The 22,682-nt window shown below is 40.4% G+C and overlaps 1 protein-coding gene across 1 annotated transcript in view; it reads right to left on the bottom strand.

Moving 5' to 3' along the window:
- The window catches only part of mtor (mechanistic target of rapamycin kinase), a 105,176-nt gene that overhangs the window by 23,155 nt on the left and 59,339 nt on the right, over nt 1-22,682 (bottom strand). Inside the window, 8 exon segments of the mRNA XM_063888124.1 lie at nt 276-391; nt 3,989-4,120; nt 5,072-5,197; nt 11,427-11,534; nt 12,336-12,413; nt 15,215-15,330; nt 17,762-17,862; nt 21,517-21,656. Coding sequence (XP_063744194.1) covers nt 276-391; nt 3,989-4,120; nt 5,072-5,197; nt 11,427-11,534; nt 12,336-12,413; nt 15,215-15,330; nt 17,762-17,862; nt 21,517-21,656 — 917 coding nt within the window.

Below are 22,682 nucleotides of genomic sequence, written 5' to 3'. Positions count from 1 at the left end.
TTCATATCCATCGTTGGCCTTTTTCAGTTGCCTTGTCATAGTAAAAAAGCACAAGTGTGACTAATAACACTATTATATTTAGGTGACCCAGTGACCAATCCTACACAACAACAGCCTTAACCCTTAAACGGAAGCAGCAAAATGGAATTCAGCCATTAATAATTTAACATTTACACCTGTGCTTTTTCCTACTGTGACATGTGAAACAGTTGTTCCTGTGAGAAAGCTCATTAGGTGGTGAGCTGCTGCTGTTACTGTGCGTGTTACTTTCAGACCTGGCCATGAGTTTGTGGAGCTCCTGCTTGTGCTGTTGGTCCTCGGCTGCGATGGCATGCTGGGCTTGCTGCTGCATCCCTTGCACGAAGTGCTGCATGTGCTGGAAGGCATCAATCTAGAGAGAAACAAAACAAATACCAACAGCATGTAAAGACTGTCATTGAGAGAAATATGTCTGTCTGTGTGGTTATGGCTGTTTTTTAAATGACTTTGATTATTGAGTTGCAGGAATGAGTCCTAAAACTCAGGGAATAAATTAGCGTTATAGCACCTCTGGTTAGTTTGTCTAAAAGTAAATGGTTTTTTGAAAGGAGTAAGACGTTATATCAAAATCAACTACTTTTCTAACTGTCCTCCGGACTCTTTCGGCCCACAAGGATGCTTCGAGAGTTTCATCATGTCTTCAAAATAAGCCTGAGAAGACGTGCTGCCTTGCTCCTGTGCCTAATACTCAGTGACCAAGAAGCTGTGTCCCTGTGGCTACAAAGACTTTTATTGTATTGTGATTGCTATCTACTTATTTATTGCATTCTATCACGGCACATCGGTCACGAAACAAAAGTAAAAACACCAAAGTATTTTGATTGATTTATTAAAAAGAGATTTTTAATTTTCGTTCTACAAAATGAAATGCATCAGTTAACACCCCACAGGTAAATGACTTCTATGCGTCATCAAAAGGTGGTTGCTTACAAGTGATTGAATGAAAAAACTAAGCGCCTTCACGCCTCACCCTTTAGCGTGTGTTGGTGACATGAAGTCATGTGACCATCATGTATTTCATTCATAGCATTAAGAAGCCAAATCCTATTGGCTTCTTTTTCCGGGTAGCCCTTATGATGATAATTTCCGGGTCGACCTACAAAAGGATGTCGCCACTGACCCACTTTATTAAAGACAAGCATGTGATAAGTGAATCACCGTGGACAGACTGTTTAATTGACTGGTACACTCTTTGTCATACTTATGTATCTGTCCGGCTCAACACTTCTCTGTTCATAACAATGTTGCTGGCTCACTGGAGTAATTTCCTCTGCTGTCATGGTTACATTGTTTTTATTACTGGAACTAGGCAACTGTGAAATGTTGTTGTCTGATCCGAACAAAGTGCAGGCAGCCCGTACTACATGCCATGCAGCTTGCACAGATTTGGGATGTTGTTCACAGCGGAGAAAATGAGGGACAGATACCCTGTGAGCATGAGAGGAGAACCAGATGGTATTTTTTGCTATAGCCAGCAATTTGTATCTTATAATATGAACTGTGTGATTAACTTTGGAACTAGGGAATTCAGTGTTCCATTTTATTGTTAGGCAGTTTTTTAGCTTGTTACTCGTTGCTTGCTATTTTCTAAGATTACTGCAAAATGTTATTGATATAGAAAAATAACTTTTGGGGCATTTTGATTGGTTCCCAACAAGCCCTGTATCTACTGTGCATTCTGTCTGCAACCAGGTACGATCTCGATTTGGATCAGGGCTCCATTTAAAGCAGACAGGAAGTCAACTATTCTGAAATTAAAACAGGAAAGAGGATAGCAGTTTTGTTTTACCCATTAGCTTTTAGTAGCTTACTCTTGTTATCAAAGAATATTAATGTCCTCCGCAATTACTATCCCAGGAAGCGGAAATGGCGGGCGATAGAACAACCGAAGAAAGTGGAAAAGAAAAGCTGTGTTATTTTTCTTTCTTCCGAGAAAACCGGAAAAATATTTGTAACGGTCATTTTTGTGACAGTTGGAAATGGCATGGGAGATGGATTTTGTGTTTCCACTTAAATTTGCATGGTTTTTACTTAGTAGCACCACAAGCATGGCAAGTGTTATAAGTGAACAGTGGATGCATCCTTTCCAGCTGTAAATGTGTGTGTGTTTCAGTCAGCTGGTCAATCTGTTAAACTTAAATCTCTCTGGTCATAATGTCTGGTGAAAATAATTTCTCATAAGCACAATTGCGAATTAAAAATAGGCTATTAGGCATTTTTCAGTGATTGACAGGACTTTAAAAAATTTGAAATACTCTTTTTCTCAATAACACATACAGTACATCTACATGGCTTGATAATGTCATTCTCTGTAAAGCCATCCTATCAACTGTTTAACCATAAATATAATATTATATTTGACCGGAATTTCTCCCATTTTTTGACCGGAAACAATGTTTTGTGTGTGTGTATTTTCAGATTTGCCTGGACAGCAGTATAGCTGACTCTAGCATGAGCAAAGCTTAAGCTCACACTTACCTAAGTCCCCTAATGAGAGCTGCAAGAGTAACTATTTAACACCTGGCCATAAATGTGGGTGTGTTAATGTATGTTAAAGGGTGTGTGATAGACAAATGGCACAGGACAGAGCAGTTGGATCCTACAGTATGAGGTTAGGTCACCACTGCTGGCAGGTGGAAAGCAAAAATCATTCTGGACAAACTTTTTATAGGTATTAGTATTAAGTGAGGCTTACTTCATCCACTGTTGCCATGGATATAACATGGTTAATAACCACAACGTTAACCTAGATGTGACAGTTGAGTTGGTTTTACTGATTTCACTTGTATTAAGGGAGATTCAAAGCTCTCAGAAGTTACACAACACTGAAACATATTCAGAATAATGAATGCAAATTCAGCTCAAGAGCAATATTTGTGAGCAGCTGCAATTTCTGAAAAACTGTAAGTCTGTCAGATCAGAAGAACACTTGCAAATCTTACTAATCACTTCCTGATTTGTATATTTTACAATCTTTCCGGGAAAAAAATGCAATGATAATATGATATGATAATATGATGATATGATAACTCATATTAAGAAAATATGTTAACAGTTCAGATTTTGTTTTGGGGGGACATCTCTCAACAATTAAAGAATCACATCAGAGCCTGCCAGCTAACCAATCAGAGCAGACTGGGCTCGGGTTTCAGACAGAGGGTGAAACGAGGTGCTGCAGCACAGGCAGGATGAGAAAAATAAAGAGCTTTTTGAACATTAAAGCATGGAGACATGTCCCAGGAGAGACACAAAATACAAATATGAACATGAAAATTAGCATAAAAGGGCCCCTTTAATATTATTAGTATTTACCATTCAAGATAACCGTGCTCATTACTAATAGAAGCTTGGTTTGTTTTTATGCTTTAGGTTTATTGTGAATGACCTTTATGTAATATATATTTTAAATGTTTCAATGTTGTTCTTTTATCAGTTATGATTTTATTCAGGATTTTATTGTAATTGTTATATAAAGATACACAAAGAAGCTATTTTCTCTTGCTGGAAATATTATAATATAATGTTAACCTGTGGGTTCATTAACGCCTTTTTAAAAGTTTGACACCTCTTGTTGACCCTGGTGGGACTGATTAATATACTGGAATGGACCATGAGGAGGCTGGTTGCAATTTCAATGCTCCGTTTCACAGATGTAGTTTATTGGTGTTAATGTTTCTCAGGCTGCTTCCGTCACTATGCTAAATAAATTACATGTTTATGTCACTAATGTTCCAGTTATTTAAACCCCTCCTTATCTGGCACATTTGAAGGTGTGATTGTTGCCTTATGTTGCACAAAAAAGGCAATCAGAACACTTTTAAAGTTGACCTTTTGCCTCAAAAACTGTACTTTCGTCCCAGTGGATGACATACAACAAAAAATCTAAAAAGGATTAAAAAATGTTAATTATAAAGCATAAACTCAACCTAACACATTTGTATGCTCTTACCTTGCGGGCACTCTTCCACATGTACTTCATATAAGCGTAGGTGACGTGGGGGTGGGCTGTGGGCAGAGGGTGATCAAGTTGTTTGGAGGGGTCGACACCCAGGAGGAGCACAAGGGTCTTATGTGCCAGGGCCTGGAAGTATAAAGAGGTAAAACATCTAATTATTTTGCAGAAAGTTAACAGCTTATAAGAATAAGATTGATTCAAACGACCCCAAGACAATACAAGCTTGATTAAAATGTTACCTCAATGTGCTTTGATTAAGATTATTGGACAAGACACTCTAAGGACTTTAATTTTCCATAGCGTCTTTTAAACCACGTATATTGTTGTGAAGACCCTCTGTTTGGGGTAAAAAATAGTAAATGTTGATATTTTGTATTATTACTCTTCAGTCTCAGCAGCCTCACATTGAAATGAAATATGCACTCTGTGTGTCTAGATTTGTCTTTACTCTTTTTTTTGTTTTAGGTATAACTTCTGATATATTATAGGGGAGGTTTCTTCACAAGTTTTTTATGTATTTAAACATAAATAATAATAACACAAACAAAACAAATATGTTAGTGCTAAGAAATTTGAGCTAAAGATGTTTCCCTCCTTTATTTTTTAAGGACAAAGAGAGACAGGAATTATTTAATGGGGTAGTTTTTCCAAAGCCTTGCAATCACACTTGCTAGGATTGACCAATCACATCCTGTTTTTGAGTAAGGGTTTTTGCCATGTGTGCATCATGTATGTGTAGAAAGAAAAATTGGCTTTTTGTCTGCCCTACCTCGCAATCAATTGGAACAACAGTGAGTAGTGGTAATGTGGTAAGGATGGAAAAGTGCACCACCTTAATTGTGCAGATATGCTGGCTCAGGTTTCTAAACAGTGTGATTGAGGGTGCTGTGTTACATTCATCAGCGCCAACGTAAAACAGATTGAAATCACGTTTGAATTTCAGGACCGGGGTTCATGGTTGCACTTAACTTCCCTTTCCCGTATGACACTGATTTCATAGTCTCTGATTTATTCTTCCTCAGGGGGTCTGATCAGAAAATACAGAAGGGCTTTGTACACATTTCTCAAAGTACTAACCAGGCGTCCACTCTTGCCACAGAGGCTGGCATACTTCAGCCAAGTCCTCATGTCCTCGTGGGGGCTGATGACCAGCGATCTGACCATGAGGATCCTTTGCCAGTCCTCTACGATACGCTGACAACCCTGGAAGGAAAAGACACAAAAAAAAGATGACATGGGAAGGACGGTTAAACCCATTACCACTTTGTTACTCCCTTCAGAGAGAGAAACATACTTGTTAAACTTGAGAGAATTAACACACGTGAGAGAGATCAAACCCAGGGGGGCAACTATTATTTAAAGTGGTCCCTGTCCTAAGATGCGAGTACAAGTTTGCATGCCAGAAAAAAACCCATAAACACAAGTCTGAATTCATACAATCATAAGTACCATTAACTGTCTTAAATACTCTATTAACCACAACCTCGACTCCATCATTGTGATATAAAACAGTGCCTCAGCTCCGATGGGGAGAAACAGCATGTGCTATGTAATCCTTTCTTTGATTTGAATTTGAGACAGATCTACAGGGGGTAGACGATGTAAAATAAACTTTTCACGGAAAACGACTTTGATGTAACTTGATTATAATTACAAACACTGCTCCAAGGAAGGGCTGGATTAGGTTGCATGGCAACTAGCAGCAACAAACGAGGTATCGAAATCAGTACTGTGTGGAATTTTGTTAACAAACTACACAATTACATCTAAAGGTTGGCCATGAGGGTTGTGCCATGGTCAGTAGTTGTATCAATGTGCATTAAAAAACTGAGGTAGTTTATAAAAAACTGAGGTAGTTTATCTGAGGTAGTCATTTAGTTTTAGTCCTAAATGCCCTTTCATTTAAGGACCAGTCTATTCGATTGTATTCGTTCTTCTTTTCTTCTTTTAGTATTGTTATGTACTATGATCACTCCACAAAGGCATCTAGCTATGTGTAACGTGTAAAGAACCTATGTCGACCTTTAGTTACCATAAAAGGGTGAAAGGCCCTCATGAGCCAGAGTTTAGCCATTCCAGGTCACTGCAGAGAGAAACATGGCCCCGCAACATGTCAGGATTTGTGACGCGCTCCCAATTCAGATATGAACAGGTTCATTCTAGGCCAACAAAAATGTAACGATGTTACCTCTCTCTGAATCCTTCACACTGCCTCTTTTAAGTGTTAACCTTATCTGAAACCTTTTCCTCTATTCCTTAGATAGCTTAAGTATGTTGAAAACTAGGTAATACATGATGGGTTAAGGAGCTCAGTGTAGGTTAAATCTGGCCGAGGCTATGCTCATTGACCAGAAGTTTAATTAAGAGCTTAACTGCAAGAGATTCCTTACATTCTGCCATCGAGAAGAAAAGGAAATGCCAAATTATCCAGTTCAAGCAACTTGATTGAAAGCAACAACTGTTTATCATTGGGGGCATCATGGTGGAGAGGTGGTCTAAAAGCACAACAATCCAAGTTCAACTGTAGCCGTGAAACATTGTTACATCTCATCCCCCTTTTTCCTGTCTGTCTCTTGAATGTGTAGTGTCAAATAAGGGTCAAAAACAAGAAAATGTAGCACAGTGTATCATTGGTATACCAAACCCAGTACCTTAGTATACGAGTAAGAATATTACGGTCAATCTTCTGCCAAGCTTTACGAATGCGAGACTGATGGATATTGTATTCTTAAATGGGGCCGTAGAATGGAATAGGCCCGATAAAAAAACGTGAGGTAAAATACTTTAAAATGTGTGTAGAACTTAAAGGAGAAAGAGACATTGGAGCAAATGTCCTTTATATTTTCTAGGAGGAAAGTTAAAGATGATTTACATTTGTGGAAGTTAAAGTTGGAACCAACAGCCTAGAGTCCACAATTCAAACTCCCAGAGATAGAACTCACTCTGACACATTTACCCATACACGGAGGGGTGAAGTGTTTTCATACGCTCTTTGCCATACCTCTAATCCTTTGATGAGTGAGAGACTAGTATAGATAGGACCTGGACAGTGACTCACCAACACATGTGTGCGGTCAGTCTCTAATAAATCTCTAAAGAGAGAAGAAACCTGTCAGGCAACGCAGCTCTGGAGCCATTATGGCCCTGTCTGTTTGCTCAGGAAGACCTCTCTTGATCCTAAATACCCCTCCAACCAACCTCCATCTGTTATGGATGGAAAAAGTCAAGATGTTTAAGAGTATCTTCATTTTACTGCACTAAGTTTGAGTGTGAACAGTCTCCCTTCAATGGTCAAGTTGATTTTGTAGACACCTTGAAATGTCACAAGGATATTAGTAACGGTTGTACTTCTAACAGCTGGGTCATACTGAACAACAGGGGAAAAACTGGAAGAAAACAAGCTTTTTCTTCACAAGTTCTCGGTGAAGGCTATGGTGGCCGACAGGTGCAAAAACGTACAACCACCCAAAATACTTCCATTAGGAAAAACACGCTGCAATTTCAAAAATGGTTCAAATGAAGAAAAATGCCAAATCATACAAATGAAAAAAAAATTCATGAACTTGTAAACACATGCCGCAGCATTCAGAAAACATTCACCAACTTGACGAAACATGAGCAGGGTGTCCTAAAAGCGCTGCATAGAAGAAACATTCCAAGATCTTTCGTCAAGATGGTGAAGATGTTTCTTCATTTGTATGTTTCGGCACACGTTTTTTATATGTGCATTGTTTATGAAAGTGCAGCGTGTTTCTCCTAATTTCCATTAGGAGAAACACGCATACTATAACGGTGTTTTGGACCGTTATAGTATGCTTGCACCTGTCAGCCACCGTAGAAGGCTAAGGTCAAACTTGTATCCATAGTCCAAAAGAGAATAATGCACTTCAAAATCAACAAGATTATACTTTAACCTTTGAGAACTTTTTTTTTTTATGGCTGATGTTTTTAAATTGAAAATGATGGATGGACACTTATTTTTGACATCATAAATTCACATCATGCTCCGCATCTGTTGCTAAAAAACAGCAATCTCTCTGATTGCTCTCCTTGTTTGGTTTGATGAATAAAACATTCCATTTAATTTGATGTTTTCTTGATGCTGTATAAGCGAGCCCCAGCTCTGTCTCCTACGTCTTTTTTATGCAGTCAACGCAAGTGCTGTCTTTGTTATGAATAATTTCCAGCATTATGTCCTTCATCGTGACCTTCAGATGTGAACAGACCTCTGGGCTTACCAAGTATTCTGGCATTTGCATTATGTGTGGTATTAAGCAGTCTTTTAGAATACTCCAAATAAAATTTCAAAAAAGCATATCAGAGCCTTCTGGGCAGGCACATTCAGACAAATACAATCTCCTTTGGAAGCAGTTAAGGTACAGGATGACGCAGGTTTTAGGGACTTTCCAAGACGTCAGTAACATCTGAGCAGATGACGGACAGGAATGCCAGCAGGGGCAGAGAGAGCACTATTATAAACGGTGCATTAAACTCATCAGCTTTGATGCAATGGTATCAGGACTGCATCACAGGTCAATGGATTATAAGATTTTCCGCCTTGTTCAAATCAATCCTCTCGCATGTACAAACAAAGCTGCAGCCTTTGAAACAATCTCATTTTAATTCCACTGTGAAAAGGCCAAAGTGGAAAAGATGATCTTAAACAGAATTATCCTAAATCCGATTGGCATACGTCTTAAATTCCAAAGACTTGGCTGGCGGCGCAATTTTCCCAACCGCTTGTAATTTGTGTGGTTCATCCACACATCTTACGGTTTCATTTGATAGCATGTATAACAGTGTAATTAACTCCTTTAAATGATAATCATAGCAATCATAATCAGTCTTTGGAAGTAGGAAGAGTTACACAAAATGAGCCATGGATCCTCTGCATATTCGTTGCAATGGCAAGTAAGGGCACATTTAATACAAAATATTGAATTTTCTTTTTAAGTGTGAAGGAGTTGTGGGCGATCCGTTTTATTTAGTGAGAAGGGAAATGTAAGCTCTTCATTTACCTATTGACATCATCTTTAGTTAATGTCCAAAACAATCAGAAAACAAGTTGTGGAAGTGAGTTCCTTTGGGTTTTAATCTAATATTAATTTATAATTTCTAAGTAAATGGGCCCTACTATCAACATCAAGTTCAACTTTTATTAATCGCAGAGGGGAAATTCAGTTTTCCACAGATAGGTCCAAAATACACACACACATTCACAAACAAGACCTGTATACATGCACTGATGATGAAGTGGTGGAGTGAAGAGGCTGCCAGTCTGTCCGCCGCCAGCAACTCAGAAGGATGTGGTTTATTTTACTTGAAAGTGTGTGAAAAACACAAGATCCATAAAACGTGTCTTTTTTGGCATTGCGCTTTGGTTAATTCCTTTCTTTGTTTACTCAGCAGCAAGGTTGTGAATAACTTCTGTAGACATTTTGACTAATTTGGACAGATTGTAGCTAGTTTTGGCTGCATGTGGAACATATTTTGTCCTTAATTACTACTGACCTTCATCTGCGGTTTGATCAAGCACCATGAATAACACTTACAGTATCTCACAAAATTGAGTACACCCCTCACATTTTTGTAAATATTTTATTATATCTTTTCATGGGACAACACTGAAGATATGACACTTTGATACAATGTAAAGTAGTCAGTGTACAGCTTGTATAACAGTGTACATTTGCTGTGCCCTCAAAATAACTCAACACACAGCCATTAATGTCTAAACTGCTGTCAACAAAAGTGAGTACACCACTAAGTGAAAATGGCCAAATTTTGCACAATTCGCCATTTTCCCTCCCCGGTGTCATGTGACTCGTTAGTGTTACAAGGCCTCAGGTGTGAATGGGGGGCAGGTGTGTTACATTTGGTGTTATCGCTCTCACACTGGTCACTGGAAGCTCAACATGGCACCTCATGGCAAATAACTCTCTGAGTATCTGAAAAAAAGTATTGTTGCTCTACATAAAGATGGCCTAGGCTATAAGAAGATTGCCAACACCCTGAAACTGAGCTGCAGCACGGTTGCCAAGACCATACAGCAATTTAACAGGACAGGTTCTACTCAGAACAGGCTTCGCCATGGTTGACCAAAGAAGTTGAGTGCACGTATGACTGCTGCCAGCATTGCTGCAGAGGTTAAAGGGGTGGGGGGTCAGTCAGTCAGTGCTCAGACCATACGCCGCACACTGTATCAAATTGGTCTGCATGGCTGTCGTCCCAGAAAGAAGCCTCTTCTAAAGATGATGCACAAGAAAGCCCGTAAACAGTTTGCTGAACACAAGCAGACTAAGGAAATTGATTACTGGAACCATGTCCTGTGGTCTGATGAGACCAAGGTAAACTGATTTGGTTCAGATGGTGTCAAGCGTGTGTGGCGGTGACCAGGTGAGGAGTACAAAGACAAGTGTGTCTTGTCTACAGTCAAGCATGGTGGTGGGAGTGTCATGGTTTGGGGCTGCATAAGTGCTGCCGGCTGTGTGGAGCTAGTCATTGAGGGAACCATGAATGCCAACATGTACTGTGACATACTGACACAGAGCATGATCCCCTCCCTTCGGAAACTGAGCCGCAGGGCAGTATTCCAACATGATAACGACCCCAAAAACCCTCCAAGATGACCACTGCCTTGCTAAAGAAACTGAGGGTAAAGGTGATAGACTGGCCAAGCATGTCTCCAGACCTAAACCCTATTGAGCATCTGTGGGCAACCTCAAACGGAAGGTGGAGGAGCGCAAGGTCTCTAACATCCACCAGCTCCGTGATGTCGTCATGGAGGGGTGGAAGAGGATTCCAGTGGCAACCTGTGAAGCTCTAGTGAACTCTATGCCCAAGAGAGTAGAGTAGAGAGAGAAAAGGCAGTTCTGGAAAATAATGGTGGCCTCACAAAATATTGACACTTAGGGCACAATTTGGCCATTTTCACTTAGGGGTGTACTCACTTTTGTTGCCAGCAGTTTAGACATTAACGGCTGTGTGTTGAGTTATTTTGAGGGCACAGCAAATTTATACTGTTATACAAGCTGTACACTGACTACTTTACATTGGATCAAAGTGTCATATCTTCAGTGTTGTCCCATGAAAAGATATAATAAAATATTTAGAAAAATGTGAGGGCTGTACTCACTTTTGTGAGATACTGTACCAGATCCCAACATGACTCTAATTTCACAAATATACTTTCAAATTAAGAGATAAACATACAAATGTAGAAGAGAGTTACATTCTTGCTCTCTGAGGTATTAGTTTGTAAGTGTAATGTTTCCCATTATTAACAGTAACCTTTCCCAACAGCTGCTACGCATTTAAAGGTGTGTGTGTGTGTGTGTGTGCGTGCGTGCGTGTGTGTGCGTGCGTGCGGTGCGTGCGTGCGTGTGTGTGCGTGCGTTAGAGTCTGTGTCCTCATATTATGCACTGCAGTTACCTGAAGCCTCTCCCACCATGTTTCCCTGATGATGTCTCTCCTCTCTGGCACCAGCTTGTACTGGATCACCTCCTCCAGCTCTGACAGCATCTGGCAGGACACCATGGCCTGCAAAACAAACACATTCATCCTTAATTTTAACACATTCATTGTTACAGTTGCCAAAGCCCCTTCCGTGCAATATAAAAAGGATCATTAAAGCGTGTAAATTCATCAGGAGCTACAATTAAATGCTTTTAGCCACTCAGTGGACCTTGTCGTGTGGCATCTGTTGGAAAGGGTTGGTCATCTTCACGCTTGGCTGCCATTTGTAACATCCGTATGTAAATCAAGTAGAATCAAATGGCTTTTATGTTGATGTTACCTGACAACATTTGCATGAGAGGAGCTGCTTTTTGATATGAAACGATCCTTGGATAATTAATTACTGTATACAGAAAATAAAAAAGGGATATGGGGACGTTGAGAAGCTTTTGACTTAAGAAGCGAAATTGGAGATTTAAAAATGGTAAATACTTATAAATTATCACTTTAATATCTGTTGTTTTGGATAATCCTTCTGCACATGTCGAAATTAAATGTTCGACTGACACCCCTTGTCTTGGAAACACACCTAGGACGTTGTCAAATCATACACTACAGCAAATGAACTTCACTCTACATCGTCCAATCAGCTCACTACTTCCTCACTGCTGGGACGCAGGTACCCCTATGCTGATGTACCTTCAGGATTAGTGCTGTATCGAGTGTGTATGCCTTTTATCTGAGGTACAGTGTTGAAAAGGGGAGATGGAGGGGATAATGGCGGTCCGTATCTTCATGGTTGATTGCACTTATTGTAGGTTTCTTTGTATTAAAGCTGTATCGGATATGTAAAGCCAGCTGTTGAGCATTTTAGCTAACACTTACCCCGTAGGCTCGACTGTAGCTCTCTCCAGCCATGGCCGTCAGCTCAGCATCCAGCAGGTCTCTTGCTTTATCAATACACTGCATGAAATAAAGACAAAAAAAACCTTTCAATAAGAACAGTGCGTGTGACTGGTGCAGTTATGGCGCTATTGTTAGTTAGCTTCTGAAGATGCAGAAATTCTTAACATAAGACAGGTTATCCATGACTTATTTACCCCCCAAAGGCACTCCAACTTGTAAGTAAAGCTTAAAAATCGCTATATTGGAATTTTCTATAAACACAAGGATGGCATGTCAAGAATGTCAAACCATCCTAAAAATGCCTCGCCTCAGGACCAGCCAGGATTAGACTAAACCCAGGGAATAAAAACACCTTTTACAAATGAACCAAGCAATGTTATTGCTTGCTGCACACACACACACACCCTTTACTTAAGTGCAGCTACGGTGACACATCAGTGCAACTAGGACTAGATGCATATTTGTATAGTGAAATTATTTTGATGCACTGCTGAAGGCAAAGTGTTTTATGAGGAGAGGGAAATTAATTGTTGAAAGCAACCGCGTGAAGGTATGTTACCATGGTTGTGGATGTCAAATTTGTATACAATTTCTTTTTTAAAAGAGGCTGATAGCAGTCCAAAAAGGAGCAGTATTCTTTTTGGAGTGTTTATTTTCGTATGTGAACATCTTAATGTTTAGTTTTGATGTCACTGTTTTGTTCATCTTGGGGGGATCCTGGGATGGATTGTCCTCAAATGATTTCATATGTTGATTTTGTGAATTATACATGCAAAATTTAAATAAACAGAATTAAACAAAACAAGGAAAACAAGCCTAACGTTAAGAGAAAGGGAGAGTAATTGTATACATTTGATAAACAATCATTTTGAATTTGATCTGATAGTTATTATTCCTGCCATGGCCTTGATGCAACTTCCCCCAAACTGCCAGAGGATATTCTTGCCCTTAAAATGTTTTTCCCAAATTCCTGTATGACTGTATAATACTGACACATTTGTAAACTTCCAGTTCCCTGACTTTTCATAACAGGACCACACTTCTTTAAAGTCAGAAAACCTGGAGACATTTCATGACCAGCGAGAACCCTGGGGGATGGAAAACAGTAAGACATGATCCAGAGCAGCAGAAAGGGACACACAAGGACACTGAAGTACTGTGGCAGAAAATGTGCAGATTTGTCGGGCATTGACAGCCAATGTTTTTAAGGAACTGTTATTAGTGGGAAGGTAAAATGAGGGAGGGGGACTGAGGAAGTTCTCTGAGGCAAGGGCACACAGCTGTTTCAGACCGACTCCCACCAATTATTTTTTTGCGGGGAGGGAGAGGGAGGAATAGCGTGCCTAAACACCTCTTCAGGCATGCACAACAAGAGGAGGGGTTAGGGGGAGGGCGGTTGGGACGAGGTGACAATGAGGCTGCTTCTTTACAGCCTCCCCTCGGTTATGGTCCTGTTTACCTCGTGAATTACTGTGCTGGGGCCTCATTGGAAATGTGCAGTCCAGACGACTCCTGATAAATGCAGTGTCTGGCTCCTGGCAGCACAAACAAACCAGGACCCGATCTTCCATTCTCTTACATAAAGGTTGCACTTACATTGGTTTTAAATCCAATGAGAATATGCTATTATTGCACATATGAAGCATTCTATGTGGGTGGTAAGGGCCGAATGAACCGCTAGAGGAAGCTCGAGGTTTGAAAACCAATTAACCCTAACTGTAGCAAATTTACAAATCAAAACGGCCATTTGCGAACTGGATATATAACTAATTTTGGCGCAGCTACAGACAGTTTTCAATGGGGAGCATGACTGCCGTGTATACACATCATCACTGAAACGGAGTAAACACTAAGATTTATAAAGCAAAGAAAGCTGATCCCTTTCATGAAAGGCACACGCTCAAACTCCTGGAACTCGGTCTGGTTGTTGGGGGGTATAGAGGGAGGAAAAAAAAGAAAAAAGCCCTATGGAATCAAAAGGACTTTAAGTGCGAGGCTTACTAACCACATCCGGAAGACTAGACTGAGCTCATGTTGACATTTAAGCTTTCACCCTCGCTCCATCTGCTTCTCATTCATCATAGTCACCACAAGTCAGAAAATCTGCTATCCCGATTCAGCTGATGTGTAGTATCCTATCGACCACACCTGGATGTAATCTCCAAATTAGAAGGAGGGAGGGTGACTGTGGAAGGATGAGGGGGCACAGAGGGCAGGCCTCCCGGGCTTTGTGGTGAAAAGGCGACTCGGAGGATGAGTCCCGGGGAAATTGGATGAGCAGGTGTTTACTGATGTCCGTGCTGGAGCTTGTGTTCGTTAGATGTTGCTGCCATCCAACCTGAACAAATCCGTCTCCATGGACCATGAGCTCATCTTACATCCCAACCTTCTTTCAATGAGGAAAACACCACCCTGACCTCCACCAGACCGCGCTGACATGCAGACATACGCGGTAACAAGCTCTGTATTTGTTTGATGCTGAAAACTGTGACGAGTAAGAGTTACACAACATTTCCACACTAAGGTTATTCACATTGTAAAAGGAAAAAAACAAAACAAACCTTGTGCATTCGATTCGTTTAATACAAAGCCTGAGCTGAGGGGGGAACTTGATCGTGTCTGGAACAGCCGTAAAGCCATTTTTATGTTTCTTTACAACTTTGGTTTCCAATGATTTACATTTTTTCAAGCATTGCTATATAGAACTAATGAAAATTCCAGGAACCATGAAGTTAAACGTATTCCCATGCGGCATGTCTTTATGAGATGTTTTCTGAAAGTATCGACTTCTAATATACCTCTGTTTAGGGGGGAAATCGTTTCCATTTGGTGTATTTGCGAGTGATGATGTAACCCACCTGCTGAGCCAATGAGAAGAGGTCCTGATGCAGGGCTAGCACTGCTCTATAAAATGCGCCATCATGTGTGTCTCTTGGGATCATGCACGTGTACTCTTCCATGCTGTCCCAGTGACCTGAAAAAACAACGATCAAGTTACAACCAAAGCAAGAAAAAAGGACTGAAGCGGCTGATTAGTGATGCCTAGAGACTGAATCTCTGATTCTGACAAAAAGTTAGTTTTTGAAAAATTGCCATTGATGTTTTTGTTCTGATGTACAATTGTCCAATCACATATAAGCCGTGTCTGTGGCCAAAATGCAATCTCAGATTTTGGCACCAATTAAGCTTTTTATTGGCTTTTTTCAAATGTACAGTGGGGCAAAAAAGTATTTAGTCAGCCACCAATTGTGCAAGTTCTCCCATTTAAAAAGATGAGAGAGGCCTGTTATTTTTATCATAGGTATACCTCAACTATGAGAGACAGAATGAGAAAAACAATCCAGGAAATCACATTGTAGGATTTTTAATGAATTTATTGGTAAATTCCTCGGTAAAATAAGTATTTGGTCACCTACAAACAAGCAAGATTTCTGGCTCTCACAGACCTGTAACTTCTTCTTTAAGAGGCTCCTCTGTCCTCCACTCGTTACCTGTATTAATGGCACCTTTTTGAACTCGTTATCAGTATAAAAGACACCTGTCCACAACCTCAAACAGTCATACTCCAAACTCCACTATGGCCAAGACCAAAGAGCTGTCAAAGGAGACCAGAGACAAAATTGTAGACCTGCACCAGGCTGGGAAAACTGAATCTACAATAGGTAAGCAGCTTGGTGTGAAGAAATCAACTGTGGGAGCAATTATTAGAAAATGGAAGACATACAAGACCACTGCTAATCTCCCTCGATCTGGGGCTCCACGCAAGATCTCACCCCGTGGGGTCAAAATGATCACAAGAACGGTGAGCAAGAATCCCAGAACCACACGGGGGGACCTAGTGAATGACCTGCAGAGAGCTGGGACCAAAGTAACAGAGGCTACCATCAGTAACACACTACGCCGCCAGGGACTTAAATCCTGCAGTTCCAGACGTGTCCCCCTGCTTAAGCCAGTACATGTCCAGGCCCGTCTGAAGTTTGCTAGAGGGCATTTGGATGATCCAGAAGAGGATTGGGAGAATGTCATATGGTCAGATGAAACCAAAATAGAACTTTTTGGTAAAAACTCAACTCGTCGTGTTTGGAGGAGAAAGAATGCAGAGTTGCATCCAAAGAACACCATACCTACTGTGAAGCATGGGGGTGGAAACATCATGCTTTGGGGCTGTTTTTCTGCAAAGGGACCAGGACGACTGATCCGTGTAAAGGAAAGAATGAATGGGGCCATGTATCGTGAGATTTTGAGTGAAAACCTCCTTCCATCAGCAAGGGCACTGAAGATGAAGCGTGGCTGGGTCTTTCAGCATGACAATGATCCCAAACACACCGCCAGGGCAACGAAGGAGTGGCTTCGTAAGAAGCATTGCAAGGTCCTGGAGTGGCCTAGCCAGTCTCCAGATCTCAACCCCATAGAAAATCTTTGGAGGGAGTTGAAAGTCTGTGTTGCCCAGCGACAGCCCCAAAACATCACTGCTTTAGAGGAGATCTGCATGGAGGAATGGGCCAAAATACCAGCAACAGTGTGTGAAAACCTTGTGAAGACTTACAGAAAACGTTTGACCTCTGTCATTGCCAACAAAGGGTATATAACAAAGTATTGAGATGAACTTTTGTTATTGACCAAATACTTATTTTCCACAATCATTTGAAAATAAATTCTTTAAAAATCCTACAATGTGATTTCCTGGATTTTTTTTTCTCATTCTGTCTCTCATAGTTGAGGTATACCTATGATACAAATTACAGGCCTCTCTCATCTTTTTAAATGGGAGAACTTGCACAATTGGTGGCTGACTAAATACTTTTTTGCCCCACTGTATATGCAGGTATGTGCTTATTGAGAGTCGATGTGTTCTGAGGAGGCTTGTTAACTCTTGGCAAGCCTGACACAATTTGACGTTAAACAGCCCTTGACACTACTGTTTTGAACTAGCGTCTATTTCAGCTTGTGATAACATAAAAGATTGCAACTTCAACATTTTGCCTCCCAACAACAACAATAAAAGATGGTCCGAGTCTTTCACACGGACAGGCCTGCAGGTTGGGTTTTGTTTCAGGGTTTACGATTGACTTTGACAAAGTCAAAGCTGCAGACTGCAAACCTCAAAGGACGCTTCTGCAGTGTGGTCCCTGCTTTTCTCCACCATTGCACGTTACGATATGTCAATGTTATGACTGGATACCATTCCCATCTGGTTATGTGAGAGCGGGAATTTGGCAAGAGCCGTAACTGTTTTCCTTGCTGCTCGGTTTGATTGCATTGTTGCACTGAGTCGGGAAGAGGATGGATTAAATGCTCCATGCAAAGGCCTTCTATTGAAACACAGCTGACTGCTACTGCATTGTTCATCGCTAACCTTTTCTTTAGAAACATTTTCACTCGAGGGATTATTTTTGAGTGGTTACCTAGACCCCAGGCGGCAGCAGCAGCCATTCGAGCCATCTTGGCCTGGGTTTCCTCGCTCACCAGGGTCCACTCCTCGCAGCACTGCTGGTGCAACTGGCCCCTGAAAGAGATTAACCACAGGCATCAGATGGTAGAAGGAAGTGATGACATCAGTTATTTCGAAACAGATCTCAGCTATCTTTTAAGGGGGTTTCAATATTATTTCTGTGGGACCTAACGTCATCATATGCCAAAAACTATTTAAACACCAAAGACGGAAAAAAAGCTACATCAACAGGGCTAGTGATAAAGCAGCTCTGCGCTACTGTTTGCGTTTCTATGGAGAAATAGTTGCAACTCTACTAGGCGTAATCATAACACTTCCTCGACACGCACCACTCAAAGTTCAAATTATTTTAACTTTGAGTTTATTTACCACTGAGTGCAAACAATCAGATGACATCTGTGTGAAACGACTTTAGCTAGCAGGGGAGGAAACCATAGAAACAAAACTTGACTAATTAATAAACTGCAAGGCTCTGCACGCAACCTCGTTGTAAGCAAAGAGCACTGTGCAATGAGGTGAATGCATCTCAATCCACTTGCCAACATATTCGGCATATTCATATTCATTTGCATGGGGAGCTTGGGGGGCGGGGCTGGTTGGTGGTGCAAAAAACTAATCAGAATATTCTGAGGGCTTACAACGAGTTGAAAACCATTTACTGAATTGATCAGGTAATCAGTTGAATAAGTATTTTTCTACACACTGCTAACAAGTAACACTATGAATCAACCCAAATGATTCTTATTGTATTTGCATACCACATAAAGTATGAAGGTTATCCTTTAAAATTTGATATTTTTAGCAAAACTAAATATAAAACAGTTCTTCGAAAGTCCAAGTCTTAAAATAATGCATACATGTCAAGATATAAAATGTATTTCTTTTGGTTCACAAACAACATTTGAATAAATCATTCATCAGAAGAGCCAAGTCCTTCTATCCAGCATGTATTTTACATCTGCCATAACTTATTTCTTTATTTGTTCTTTAAAGACTAACATCAGTGTACCGTCCCATGAAAGTCAGATAAAATCCCAGCAAACAGATTGATGTTTAGATGTTGGGGTAATTCCTTCATTAACAACAATCAGCGTTCAGCACTGTCCAGGATGAGATCAAACCACTGCACATGTTCTACTGATAGGATGCCCGAGTGAGGTCAGATGAGGGAGAGATAGAGGGAAGGCACAGACAGAGCAAAAAAAAAAAAAGAGAGGCCGGTTTGGACAGGGGTCAGCGAAGGGAAGCCGTTCTCCAGCTGCCTGGCTATCGCATTACATGAAAGCAACAAGTACAGAAAGCTCCGGTACACTGGGCGTATGTCTGACGCGGACAAACAGGAGAGAGTCCAGCGGAAAAAAGAGCTCGAGTTATAATTTGACACAGCAGGCTATCATTCACATCTTTGGTATTTCAATCGAAAAGATGCTGAAGTAACTCTCAGAAGACCCCATTCATTGTAAAGAGTCTTTCAAAAGCCCTACCCTAAAAACCCTAAGGTCTGCCCACACAGGAGTCGTCACTTATTCATACGCGTCACCGTCTGAATGTCCTTGAACCTGTGTTGTTTGGACAAGGCTAGTACACAGTTTTCACGTCACACGTCAACGATGACTCAGTTCCATGAAGTGTTCCAGTAAGCCATGACGGAGAGCCAGTATGCAAAATACCAGGAGTAACTCACTAAAATGGAATGCAGTTTTTTGGTGTTATCGTTTACACCTTTGCTTTACCTGCTATGGCATGCCAAAATGCCTATATTTGGTTTATAACGTGGATTTTTTACATAATCCCCATACATATCTTATTCAACGTTTTGGTTTAGGGCCTTTGCTGGCCCTGGCGGGAGCCAAGGCTTTTATAGCTATCTCATCTATCTAGAAAAAACGTTATTTGATTTATCATGAACTTATTATATAGAGTTTTACTATTATTATCATATCTATTTGTCTTTTCTAGTACAATATGGATATTTTTGAGTGGGGAAGGAGGAACAGATTTTTTGTTGCTGTTTTAGTGAATGGTATCCGACAAGCCTTCATCACTGGAGCATAACATGAGAAATGCTTGAGTTTGAGTGCCAAGTAGACACAGTCTGATAGATAGATAGAAAGCAGCAACAGTACAGCAGGTCGATGTGTGAATTTCAAGAGACCACATAATTCAAGTGTTTTTCTAAATCCCTTTGATTTAAATTTCAGATGAACATTCAAGGATAAAGGTTGTTCCAAAGCTTTCCAACATTCAACTAATGTTTGAGTTCACCTGTCGAAAAAATTGACTGAATTTGAAAAGAATCCTGCTTACCAGTTTTGGATTATCACGAAGAACACATATCTCCTTACTTTAATAAGGAAAAATGTTTTCTCTTAGGTCTAAACTCTTTTGACTCTCCATGTGGACTACTGTTATCTTATGGCCAAACCCACTGACACACAAAGCCTTTCTTCAGCTGAACAACACTATTATTAAATACCTGAAACACTTTCTTGTCAAAAAACTGAATCACTGAGTGTACAACAATGGCACACTGATGCAGGTTACATAAGCAAGTGAACATCTGCGCACTGTCATAAGCTCTATTACGACCCGCATATTTGGATCCTCTGCACCTCTCGTGACTTACTTTTTCCCGAAAAGAAAAATGATCTTTTAAAGGTGGGCGGCCGTTAGGGAGTTGAGCCTCAGCTGCGGTGAGGTTAAATTGGACTGGCGGCGCCTCTTACGTTGGATCCCCATTCATGCATTTCCTGGTAAAATTATTTTGGTCAACTCAGAGGAACTTTTCTCTCTTTTTTCACCCAGTCATAAAAAGCCTGATGTCAGGAGTTGGTAGGAATAGGCTGCCAACGCAAATAAAATGAAAGACTGAATAGCTCAAAACAAGTACACTACCACAGACACTTCTTTTATCCATTCATCCAGGTTAATAACTGAAGTCATCAGAGACTGTAAGGGCTTCTTCTCTCTTTATCTAGCTCCTAAAAAATATAAATGTCCATGCAAGACTGATAATTACTCAAAGAACACATACACTGTCGGTTTATAAGCTTTGGGAAGTCTCCCAAAAATTCAGTGTTTGTAGGATGAATTTCAAATCGCCTGAAAATGGTAGGAATAACTTAAACCATGTGTGAGGACGGTACGGTCCCGAGCTATAAAAGGCAGTAGAAAGTGAAACTGTAGCTTGCACCTTTCTAGAAATAACCTGACAAGAGTTGCAACAAGTTGTTAATGGCGTATGTGACATTGAGGTAGCATTCACACCTAATAGTCCTCTTTTTTGGTGCGGACCAGCACAACCTGCTCACTATTCCAGTAACCAGGACCGGAAATGACGCATAAATACTACGCAAGCGGCCCTACACCACCTCTTCTTGGCAGACCAGAGTCTGGTTGTTTAGTTCAAATCAGATGTTCAAACCCAAACAGACCGCACCAAGGGATTAAATGCTCCAGGGTTCGATTCAACCGTAATTAACAAGGCTGGTTTGAAAGCAACCTAAAATACTTTTAAAAAGGATTCAAAGAACACCGGCATACAAATATATATAAATTATAAAACCCAAAACCCCAAAAAACTAAACTGACTGTGAACGTGTATATAGTTGATAACAAATCAATGAACCTGGAACTTAATGGCTGAAACAAGTTGTACAAGTTGTTGAAGCTCTACTGAACTCACAACAGTTATCACAACTGACGTACCATTCTCCCAGGGCCTCCAAGCAGCGCATTCTGCCCAGGATGAGCTCTGGATCCTCTTTGTTCATGTCGATCTTCTTGTCGTAGGCCACCAGGGCATCTTCCCACTCGTGCAGCTTCTCGTACCAAGTGGCTTGGATTTCCTAGAAGATCAAAGCAGAAAGTAGTTGTGTGAAACTGTAACCATGTAGCATTCCGGACGGTAGCAAGTTTGCTCTTTTAGTGTAAACTTAGCAACACAACTTCCATTATAATATTGCACAACTTATTGGAGTTTCCCAAATTAATGAATAAGCCCTAAACCTCTTTAATCGAAAAGTAGGCCTCCTTTTACGGTAGACATCAACCAATGATTATGTAAACAGATCCCTCCCGACTTATGCTTCACTGATGATTCCTGACCCATATACTGAACAGGGAAACCTTGCATCCTCCCACAGTAAAAGCTTACCAACCGGTCAACGAGGTTCCTGGAAGTGCACGGTGAAGCTGTTTTTACACAGTCTTTTCACTTTCAACACGCTTTTACAGAGAAACATAAATGAAGTTCACAAAGACATTTTCCATAACAGTTCCTAATGGTTTGGAAAAATCATTTCCCTTGACTCGAGCCTAAATATAACCACTTCATAAAAATCAAGCAGGTGCATTCTATTAGAAAATACTTTGTTTAGGTTTTTTCAAAAGCACAGTTCAATAATTTATTCCATTATGATGAATGTCATGGCTGCATGACTCAGTTTAATAATTATTTACTTTTGTCCACAGTTTTTTTTAGAATACACTGGTCATTGTTATAGTAATATGTTCACATGTTTTTTAAAGAGATATTTCTTTAAGTTGTTCCGTCCTAATTCAGTTAATGATTGGCACTGATTCTATAAAGGCGGATCGAGACAGCCAAACGAAAATAACAAACAAAAAAAATAGTTACTGAGGGATGCAATTTGGGAAGGGAGAAGGATCAGAACAACAATGTAATTGATATGGAAAACCTGTGTAATGATGTCGATTGCATGTACACTGTTTGTCATTGTAATTCCATTTCTGGACGAGCTCCATCTCCCCAGGACAGGAAACACTAAGATGTTCGGGGTCACGGAAAAATAAGCTTCTTAAAAACCCTAAATAACATTTAAAGAAATAATTACTTTGTGTTTATTAGTGTG

Source organism: Eleginops maclovinus, chromosome 1 (genome assembly GCF_036324505.1).
Source record: "Eleginops maclovinus isolate JMC-PN-2008 ecotype Puerto Natales chromosome 1, JC_Emac_rtc_rv5, whole genome shotgun sequence".
In the NCBI taxonomy this organism is placed as follows: domain Eukaryota; kingdom Metazoa; phylum Chordata; class Actinopteri; order Perciformes; family Eleginopidae; genus Eleginops; species Eleginops maclovinus.
The sequence above is the reverse complement of the archived record's forward strand: the minus strand, read 5'-3'. Positions and strand labels throughout refer to the sequence as shown.